General features: G+C 45.6%; 1 protein-coding gene across 1 annotated transcript; it reads right to left on the bottom strand.

Moving 5' to 3' along the window:
- Positions 1-892: 892 nt before the first annotated feature.
- Positions 893-1,669, bottom strand: LOC124168672 (mediator of RNA polymerase II transcription subunit 15-like). Its single transcript, XM_046546937.1, has one exon. It carries the CDS (start codon positions 1,667-1,669, stop codon positions 893-895), a length of 777 nt encoding a protein of 258 aa, XP_046402893.1.
- Between the last annotated feature and the right edge of the window lie 9,477 nt (positions 1,670-11,146).

Here is an 11,146-nt window from a genome sequence, read left to right as displayed (position 1 = left end):
TGTCTCCTTTCCCTTACGTTCCACCCCATACGGGATGCGCAGAACAAGCAGAGCATAGCCCTTGCTGCGACCAGATGGTAAACGTCGACAATGGCGCACAGCATTTCTGCGAGAGGCGTCTGCGAAGGGAAGAGAGAGAGAGCTCTTGTCCGTGTTGTCGGTTGAATGGATGGAGGGACACTGAAGAGAGCTTTTATATAAAAGTCCTATCACTCGACGAGAGCTTTTTGCGCAAAGACTCAACGCCTGTGTTCGCGTGATAAAAGGATATTTGCGTCTGCTCGGGAGAAGATAAACAATGACCGGAGTCGTGGAGGATTCTAAATAATGACAAGCTCCGTGGCATCAAGGACATGGTAGCAGCGTGGCCCTCCTCAGCTCGTAGTAATCGGAGAGAGGAAGTAGTACTTACACGATTGAGGATAGGGCACAGCCCCCTGACCCATGCGTATCTCTTTACTGAAGAGAAGGAACTTCCCCAATGTGAGGATTGTAAGTGTCCATTAAGTATTAGACACATCATGCTAGATTGTGTTAAGTACCGCGAAGCGCGAAGACGAAATAATCTAGGGGGAGACCTAAAAACCCTTTTAGGAGACCACCCTACCAACTTAATCTGTACATTTCGGTTTCTCAGAGAAATAAACATTTTTAATAAAGTCTAATTATGTGCACTTTCAACGAAGACATCAGATGCAGTAGATTACTTTATACATAACTTTTGTAATAAATCGCACAGTAGTGGTGCAAAATGACCTTGCCGTCGACGCACCCTAAATCCAAATACTACTACTACTACTACTACTCCATTTTTTTAACAATCCGAATAATCAGTATTTTATCTTTCTCTCTCTCTCTCCCCCTCCTCACAATTACTATGAAATAAAATATTTCAGAGTACACTCACTACACCGTAATAAACATATATATCTATAACTCGAAAATGAGCCCCTGGAAATACACGAACTTTAAGTGTTTTATACCGAACCTCCTCCACTGTCGAGTGTCGTTCGGTTTCAATACAACGCGTCTCCCGTTGCTGAGATGTGACTTCTGGCTCGGTATGCGAAGAAATGAGGGGCATTTGCAGCCGTCGCCTCAGCAAGGGAAAATCTTCATATGAAAGCTGTTGTTCCTGCTCCATCGGCTGAGGCGACGGCTGCTGTGGACGCGAACAAGCAGCCGGAGGCAGCGCTCGTTCACCTCGTTGTAGCTCCTCCTCCCGCATCTGCTGTGGCGTAGGGTGGTGTGGACGCGAACTAGCAGCAGGGGGCAGCGCTCGTTCACCACGTTGTAGCTTCTCCTCCCGCATCTGCTGTGGCGTAGGGTGTTGTGGACGCGAACTAGCAGCCTGGAGCAGCGCTCGTTCACCTCGTTTTAGCTCCTCCCGCATCTGCTGTGGTGTAGGGTGGTGTGGACGCGAACTAGCAGCTGGGGGAAGCGCTCGTTCACCGCGTTGTTGCTGCTCCCGCGCGTGTTGTGGCGGCGGCTGCTGTGCTCGCATGCCCCGCAAGCACTCACCACATTCCACAGCAACCGCTGTGTGCTGCTGTTCTTGCTGGCGACTCAGTGGAGGTGCCGGCTGCTGTTCTTGCTGGCGAATCAGTGGAGGACAAATCACCATCGCCTGACAGCACTCTGCACACTCCGTCCACGGCCTCACACACATCGTCAAATTTCTATTGCAACGATCGCAGTTGAACACGCGAAGGTGTTCAAGGGAGAGATGTCTCCTTTCCCTTACGTTCCACCCCATACGGGATGCGCAGAACAAGCAGAGCATAGCCCTTGCTGCGACCAGATGGTAAACGTCGACAATGGCGCACAGCATTTCTGCGAGAGGCGTCTGCGAAGGGAAGAGAGAGAGAGCTCTTGTCCGTGTTGTCGGTTGAATGGATGGAGGGACACTGAAGAGAGCTTTTATATAAAAGTCCTATCACTCGACGAGAGCTTTTTGCGCAAAGACTCAACGCCTGTGTTCGCGTGATAAAAGGATATTTGCGTCTGCTCGGGAGAAGATAAACAATGACCGGAGTCGTGGAGGATTCTAAATAATGACAAGCTCCGTGGCATCAAGGACATGGTAGCAGCGTGGCCCTCCTCAGCTCGTAGTAATCGGAGAGAGGAAGTAGTACTTACACGATTGAGGATAGGGCACAGCCCCCTGACCCATGCGTATCTCTTTACTGAAGAGAAGGAACTTCCCCAATGTGAGGATTGTAAGTGTCCATTAAGTATTAGACACATCATGCTAGATTGTGTTAAGTACCGCGAAGCGCGAAGACGAAATAATCTAGGGGGAGACCTAAAAACCCTTTTAGGAGACCACCCTACCAACCTAATCTGTACATTTCGGTTTCTCAGAGAAATAAACATTTTTAATAAAGTCTAATTATGTGCACTTTCAACGAAGACATCAGATGCAGTAGATTACTTTATACACAACTTTTGTAATTAAATTACACAGTAGTGGTGCAAAATGACCTAGCCGTCGACGCACCCTAAATCCAAATACTACTACTACAAGATATTAACAAGTATCTCGTTTCAACTTCAATCTATTTCGATGTAACTGCTGAAATAACTTTTGAGATACAGAGTGCATACTGATAGGCCTTATGCCGCAAACTTCAACTTTGCTGCTGGAGAACAAATGTCTACCACTGCTAATATTGCTGGAAATATACCAGATTATACTACACCTGTATTTACTTCTCTGTATGGCAAGACCAATCCTCTGCCTACATATGTAACACCACCACCAGATCCACCATCAAATGGAAAATAAAGTGTACAACCATTTGATTTTGAATACGTGTTATATTCAATGATTCCCCATTTTACAAGCAATTCATAAGCAGCCAAAGGATAAGGTTTCTTAGAACAATAATACAGAAAAGGAGCTGGTCTCCACTCGTACTTAACAATTCTAGTGGAAAAGTCTCTGTCCATCATGAAGCTCACTTGTTTGTTTGTCAATACAACCGCTGGAGTTTTATACACTTCAACGTCTCTCTTGTTCTTCCTTCTCACATGGCAAGTATCACCACCTAGTAACATTTTCAAAAAAGTCCGTAAAGTAATCTTCGTAGTTTGGTTCGTTCCACAATAACACTCGTTTGTTTGGAGCTTCTTGACATGGAAAATTATTCGTCTTATTCATATTACCAAGTTGACCATAGTTCCACAAGTAATTGAGAAAAGTATCAAAGAAGGAGTTCTTTCCAGCATTAGGTGCTGATTGAACCACAATAGTATTACACTTATTATTCTTACGTTCTAGAATCAAATGCAATTTTGTGAGGAATTCTCTTATAGCATCCTCATCATCTTTAAACTGAAGTCTTAACAGTTTCCAAATGATAGATACTCTCATCTATATGATAATATCTATCTTCCAAAGGAATATACCCAGCACCAAAGTTTGGCTTACAATTGCCATACGTATAATATACATAAAACTCTTTCAATGTCCAATAGTTAATGATAGCCATTTTAGAGTCACAGAAATTTTTACCATCTGATTGTCCTGTCTCATGTACTTTAACTTGGGATGTTCAAGCCATTCTTTACTGGCAGTTATTGCAATCAAAGGACAAGTTGGGTACTTACGTAGCATTATTTCCATCTCTTCGTAGATGTCCCGAAAAGCGGCTTTACCACTGCCCTTGCTGAGTTCTCTCTTGCGTCTTTTAGCGTTTCTCGGATTATCGTCTGCACTGCCTTCTGTATCGGAGACTCCATCATCTTCCTTGGATTCAAAGGTCGGCTTATCTACTGCGAATATGTCGTCTTCACATGCTCTTTTATATGTTTCCATCTCTCCTCTTTCTTGCAGTTCTTTATATCGTCTGTCACATACACTTTTAATTCTAAAGAGTATTCGGACATTGGTGTTTCCCACTCTAATTGTCGTTGGACGTTTTCCGTGCGAGAGGAAATAAGCACGATTCGGTCCCACTGTTGTCGTAGATTTGTGATGCAAGGGCGCTTTCCCATAGCTCCTCGCAGTTTAACTCTTCCCTTGGCTTCCTCTTTCTTGATGTAAAACCTCAGATATTCCTGTACAGAGTCGTTCAGCTGTGTCATTGTCTCTGCAGTGAACAACGTCGTGAACTTGCTTTCTAATTGCTCCGAAGTGTTGAACTTCAAGTCTTCGAACGACTTCGGGTCGTAGTCTTCCAAGGTTATCCAATATGTCAGTATCTGCTTCATCAGCTTCATCAGCTTCTTCACCGGTCTCACCATCGGGTTGATCTCCACTCCTTCCTTCATCGCCGTCATCCAGAATTGGGGAAGATGCACCGGCAGTAGTATCCCTGTCACTTCAGAACCAGGGGGTGGGGGATTTCATTGACCGCTACGTCCCTGGCACTTGGGAACATGAGGAGGTGGGGGTGGGAGTGGGGGGAGACTAGGAGGCCCTTACGTCATCGGGACTTGAAAACGAGGGGGGTGAGGAAAAGGTGGAGGAGGAGAAGGGGGAGGGGTTGAGACTGGTTGTCGCCATAACCTAGGGGGAAGGATACCTCACCTGTGCTAAGGGGCCAAAGTGTGTTGTCCTAAGGCCCCCCGCCTCCCCAGTTGTTCTATGGAACCGAAAGATTGTTTTAAGTGGTTTTGGAGCCGGGGGTGGTTGGGAGGAATTTGCTGTCCTCCCCCTGTAACTTACCGCATTTTTCTGGCACCATACCGACCTTACCCATTTTTATTTCACTACAGATCGGCTAAGTCCTCGTAATTAGCTATTATGTCTGTGAAAATTTCGGCGCTACATCTGTCACAAAGAGTGCACGCGCAAGTACGGTTGATGCTAACACTCTCTACTGCGAAGGCGTGGGCTTGGCTATCGGCTGAAAGTTGAGGGTATCTTTCAGCAATTATAGCCTCTATGCACTCAGTGCACGCCACGCAGGTACACTGACTCTGTGAAGTAGTGGGGGCTACATCACAGCTGAGGAGTAGGTCCGAGTAGTTTCCAAGTCTCGGCTCCAACACCTCTATTTGCTGGCATTCCCACCCGCCAGCAGGCTCGTCGACGATTATGGTGTTCGCCGAGCTGTTCAGCTCTCCTACGTCGGGTGTCAGATGCGCAGGGGACCAGAATCCGTCTGGGAAATCCCGGTCCGCCGCTACGGGTGTGGAACACCCGTAGCGTAGAGCCAGATGGCGACTCCTCAAAATCTGAGTTGTCGGACTCCCAAGATATATCATTGACTATGTTCAGCTGAAATAAATGTATTAAACCCCATTAATATAATTAATAAAATATAACTGGATATATTTTCAGAGAAAATAAGAGCGCGATATTACCTCCGATCGGGAGGAGTGTCTAGGCTTACCTCGTGCTCGATTTCATCTGAGCTGTCGAACTCCGAACTCCATGAAAGCTGTTGGGCGATCGTAATCTGAAATAGAGATATTATTACCAAATGATTTGAATACTAAGCTTTACCTACATCGTTGAAATGAATTAATTGGGAAGATAATTTGCAGAAACTACAATTGAGCACTTATGTATGGAGAGGATGGGACATGGTGCTTACCCCGTGTTCGATATCCTCAGTGCTGTACTTTGGTGATCCCACGTAACCCATGGTAATTAGTTTTTACTGTGCTAGGTTCTATCGAAGAGTGAGATGCTTCCGTGACCGTTGGGTAGCGCCGAATGACGAGGGCAGAACGTTCTGTTAAAGATCAGGAGTTGGTGTTTGGGAGAAGAGGGGGTGGAAACGGCGCTCGTCACTGGTCCTTTTCTGGTGTTTATCAAAATCTCCCTCTAACACGATTGACAGAACGGTTGATGGATATTCACATGCTTTGTAGAGAACGACATAGGTTCCGCGTCTAAAGTCGAGCTTTCAAGGGTCGACTTTGGACGCGGAAGCTTGAAAGCTGTGAGTTGTGTTTACAATAAGAAATTTCAACTTTTCGGTGGGGAATTTAAAATCGACTAGGCGCAATGGAAGCAATTTTTGCGTGTGTACCTGCAAGGGAAATAATTCAATAGTGTGTGTGCTGAAACCAGTGCCCGAGAATGGAGACCCCATTGAATGGCTCCACGAGTCTTTTGACGCTCTCCTTTCAGAACTCAAGAGTGGAGTACCTCCGAGCAGTAGGGCTGGGCTAGCAATAAGCAATTCTGAAAGCCCCGGGAACCCGATTTATATCTCTTATCGACGAGTGGACCAGTTTTCCGCTGAAGTGATATGTAAGTGTGGAGAAGGTGGTTCAGTCTAACGAGAACTTTATATTGAGGGGGGTATTGCGAGTTACGTTTACTTACGTGGAGATGCCGAACGGCGGTCGACGAAATAAAAATCGCTTGTACACGTTTCACGAGTTTTGCAGAGGAAAGAAATCGATCGTGGTGATTTCAAACGACGATAACCTCTGTTTAGCTAGAGCAATATGCGTTGGAATCTCGCGTCACGTGGACACTGCCGTGATTTTTAAGGCAGTAAAGAGGGGAGGGAGTATGCAGACTGTGAGGGCCGAGGATCTATGTAAGGGGGCGGGGGTCAACCTTGTGAGTGGTGGCGGGATTGAGGATCTAAACGCTTTTCAGGAGCATTTAGAAGATTATAGAATAACCGTCTACGGGGATCGCAAGGGTAAAGAGGTACTCTTTGAGGGCCCCTCTACACTTGCTTCGGATGGACGTGCTCGCAGATACATCGATCTTATTTATGGGGAGAGGCATTTCAATTACATAGCCTCTCTCCAGGGAGCATTCAGCTACGGCAGCTACTGTAGGAGTTGCAGAGTTGGTTATAGCAACCAATATGCTCATAAATGTAGGTCCGAATGTCCCAGATGCCTGGCATCTCCCCCGTGCGACGCTAGCATAGCGAGTGTGGCGTGTGATTCGTGTAAAAGGAAATTTTACGGGGTCGGTTGTTTCGCGAAGCACCTAGAGAGGAGAGGGAGCGGAAGATCGGCTTGTGATATTATTAAATATTGCACGCTCTGCGAAAAAGTCTACAATGTGACTAGTGTGAAGGGGAAGCATGTATGCGGGGAAATATACTGCCACGCCTGCAAGAGTAGACACGAAGCCGGTAAAAATTGCTTCATGTCGCCAGTGGCAAAAACACAATCGCGTCCTCGAAAGTAAAATTCATTTATATTTTTTACGATATCGAATGCACGCAAGACACCAAATGCCTGGAAAATCGGGAAATTTTCTTTAAAAAAACGAAATGATCCCTTTCGCGAGGCACTAACGATAGCCAGTGCGTGCATGCGTGTTTTTAGAAAAAATCACCTAAGAGCCAAGGAAATAGCCGTCATCCCGCCAGGTGGCTACCGCTGGGGGGACACGCAATCGCGTAAAGCTATACTATGGCTTTTGTCGGAGGAGAGACGGCGGGGTATAAAAATGTCACGCAGCTAGTGGGAGAGAGGTAAAGATTTTAGGAAGAAAGGTCGACGGATACGTGGAAACACCTACGGAGATAGAAATCTTCGAATTTCACGGTTGTTTTTTTCACGGATGTCCTAAGTGTTTTAAGAATGGAAGTGAACCCATAGCCAACAGCCCCTCAGAAACAATGCGCTCACGACTGGAATCGACAGAGAGGAGAATGAAGTTCTTCACGGAGAGGGGGTATACCGTAACGCAGAAGTGGGAGTGTGAGTTTCAGAGGGAGATTGATCGCGACAATGAATTGAGAACATTAGTGACCGAGCATCCGACTTTTCAGGAAGCTCCTCTAAATCCCCGCGACGGCGTGTACGGGGGACGAACTAACGCGGTTAAATTGTATCATAGGGTGAACGAGTCAGAAGGGGAGGAGATCCGATACATAGACATATGCTCGCTCTATCCCTTTGTGAACAAATATAAGCCGTATCCGGTGGGTCACCCTGTTGTGTATGTTGGTGACGATTGCCCCCCTTTAGAGGAAGTGGAAGGACTGATAAAGTGTGACGTTCTTCCTCCGAATGAACTATATCTCCCTGTTCTACCCATGAAGACCAAATGGGAAGTTATTCTTCCCTCTCTGTAGAACTTGCGGCTTGAACGAAAATCAAGGAGTTTATGGCCATGATACAGAGGAGAGGAGCTTAAAGGGCACCTGGGTCATGGACGAGGTGAAGAAGGCTGTCGCGATGGGTTACAAATTTCTTAAAATACACGAGGTGTGGCATTATAACATCACCAAATATTCTCGAGAAACGGGCGAGGGTGGACTATTCGCCAGCTACATTAACAAGTTTCTGCGTGTTAAACAAGAAGCTAGCGGTTGGCCTACGTGGTGTACCAGCGATGAACAGAGGGATAAGTATTTACAGCTATTCCTTGCTAGGGAAGGAGTCGCCCTCGACCGAAAGAACTTTGAATATAACGCTGGAAGAAGATCACTAGCCAAGATATGTCTCAACAGTTTCTGGGGAAAATTAGGTCAACGCGATAATCTGACACGCACGACAGTAGTCCGAAAACTCGAGGATCTCTACACGCTGTTATCAAGTCCAAACGTCGAGGTGCATCGAATGGTCGAAATTAACGATGAAGTCCTCTACGCCCACTGGGAAGAGGTTGCCGAAGTCGTCACACCCGCTCCGAGTAGCAACGTTGTTTTAGCGTGCTACACCACAGCCCATGCAAGACTGGAGTTGTATAAATATTTGGAGAAACTAGAACGCCGGACCTTATACCACGATACAGACTCAGTATTGTTGACGCAGCGCCCCGGAGAGTGGGAGCTTCCAGTGGGAGACTACCTCGGTGACATGACTGATGAACTCTCGCCCCTAGGAGAGGGGTACTATATTTCGGAGTACGTATCTGGTGGTCCCAAAAACTATGCATACATAGTTCGCTCCAAAATTAATCCCGAATTCGAGAAAAGAGTGTGAAGTCCGTGGTGTCACTATAAATTCCTCCAACGACGAAGTGGTGTGCTTCGATACTTTAAAATCGATGGTCCTCGAAGGCGCTCCTGGGCGGCGACTAACATATAAACAAGGAATATACAGGACTAATAAGCACGAAGTTGCCACTCGAGAAAAGACTAAACTCTTCAGAGTGGTTTACACGAAGAGGAAACGAGACCTGGACTACGACACCCTGCCATACGGGTTTAAAAAGCGGAGATCTGATGATAAATAATGTGAAAAAGAAACCTTAATTTTTATTTAAACATTTTTTTTTAATTTACGTCTACATACACACTTATTCCATGCACACCTCTTCCTTATTTTTTATTTTATTTTTTAAAATTTTATTTATTTACTTTATTTTATATTTTATTTTTTTATTTATTTACTTTATTTTTTATATTATTTAATGCTTCCACACACGCACACACAGAAAGTCACACCTAAATAATTCTCTTTTATTTTCTATATCAGTTATTATTTTGGTCCTCATTTTTCATTTCTTTATTTTATATATACATTTACTATTTTTACTAAACCATTTTTCCCTCCTACGGATCACCACCTTGTCGCGGTGGATGGGCTTAAGAATTCCTCGTAGGGGGAGTTCAACTAAGAGTGGTCCACCATTCATTAAGCACACACACACACACACACACACACACCGATTTAAAGAGGACACGCAGGGGTTGCTAGATTTGATATTCGATTAAAGCGTAAACACGATCGTCCGTAGCTTATTCCCTGAGATGGAGCTGCGACTGAAGCATCCGTTCTGCGCGATAATTGCGGGGCCTAGCTCGTGCGGTAAGACGTGTTTTACGAGTAGGCTTATAAAATTTTCAAAAGAAATGTTCGATGTATCGTTTGCCGACATAACTTGGTGTTACGCGGAATGGCAGCCTTCTTACGAGCCTTTAAAAACCATTGGTGTCACATTCCACGAGGGACTGCCAGACATGAAGAGTATTCCAGCGTCAAACGACGCTAAATTAATGATCCTAGATGATTTAATGATGGAAAGTAGTGATAGAGTAGTGGTAGATTTATTCTCCAGGGGTAGTCACCACAGAAATATAAGTATTATCCACCTTACTCAGAATCTGTTTCATCAGGGAAAAGGGGCAAGGGATATTTCACTTAACACCCACTACATTGTATACTTTAAAAATCCTAGGGATAGAAGCCAGATTATTTATCCTAGAGATATCAGATTCTTGCAAGATGCGTATGACGACGCAGTGGAAGAAGCTCACGGTTATTTATTCATTGATTTAAAACAATCCACACCCAACGCATTACGCTTTCGCACCAAAATATTTCCAGACGATGCGCATCATTAGTTCTACCAGCCGAGGAAATGAAATGGAATGCGTCGACGCTAGAATGATAATAAATAGAACCGGATACATGGTAAATGTTTTAGTCGCCATGAAGCAGAGGATAGCTAAACACGTCGATATTCTCAGCTTCATTGCACGCTGTAAGCCTTCGATACGAGCAGCAGTTCTCAAGGCGGCGGACCATGGGCTCACCAGATTTTGTGAAATCGTTGATAACACATTGAAAGGGAGAGTGGATTTAACTGTCTCGCAGAAAAAGCGTTTAGCGAGGCACAAAGCCCTACTACGCAAACTCGCGACGGGAAAAGGTTGCTGGCAGAAAAAGAAGAAATTAATTGTGCAATCGGGAGGATTCATTTTACCGCTACTCTTACCAGTGATAAGTGGTGTTATTTCCAGTATTATAAGTAATGGAACACGCTAAGAAAATGGTGCTCGTTCTTCATGAAACCATGCATCGCATGAGTAACCCAACCGTTCCGATGACGAGCAACGCTCAAGCACTCTCTGCTCTTAACAGCGAGATGGAGCGAATTTTACGCACACCCTTGAAATCGGATAGTGAGAAATGGAACCCATACAAACAATGCCTACATCGTTTTCTACATTTTGCGGGAGAGGAACGGAAACCGCTAGTCTTACCGATAGTGGAAAAAGAACTCACTGCCGATGATGAAAACTCCCCCCTCTCGGCCCCGCACGGGGGGAAGAGAGTAATCTCTTCCTTTGGGGAGCCGCGCCCCCACGGACCCGAGCCCACCGAGGAGACAAGCTCGTTAAAAAACCCCGTCGCTCGCTCGGATAGTGTCCAGACAGCATGTGACTGCTGTTCTGAGTAGCCGTAAGATCTGGCGTCCAGAGTCACCCGCGTGTTTGCCGTGCGTGGAGACCCGTACGTGGGGGAGAAAGGGATCCTG

This window comes from Ischnura elegans, chromosome 12 (assembly GCF_921293095.1).
Source record: "Ischnura elegans chromosome 12, ioIscEleg1.1, whole genome shotgun sequence".
Lineage (NCBI taxonomy): Eukaryota > Metazoa > Arthropoda > Insecta > Odonata > Coenagrionidae > Ischnura > Ischnura elegans.
The sequence above is the reverse complement of the archived record's forward strand: the minus strand, read 5'-3'. Positions and strand labels throughout refer to the sequence as shown.

Bases quoted from the DNA above. Each gene is read 5' to 3' on its own strand.
- LOC124168672 (XM_046546937.1), bottom strand. From the start codon at position 1,669: ATGTGTGTGAGGCCGTGGACGGAGTGTGCAGAGTGCTGTCAGGCGATG.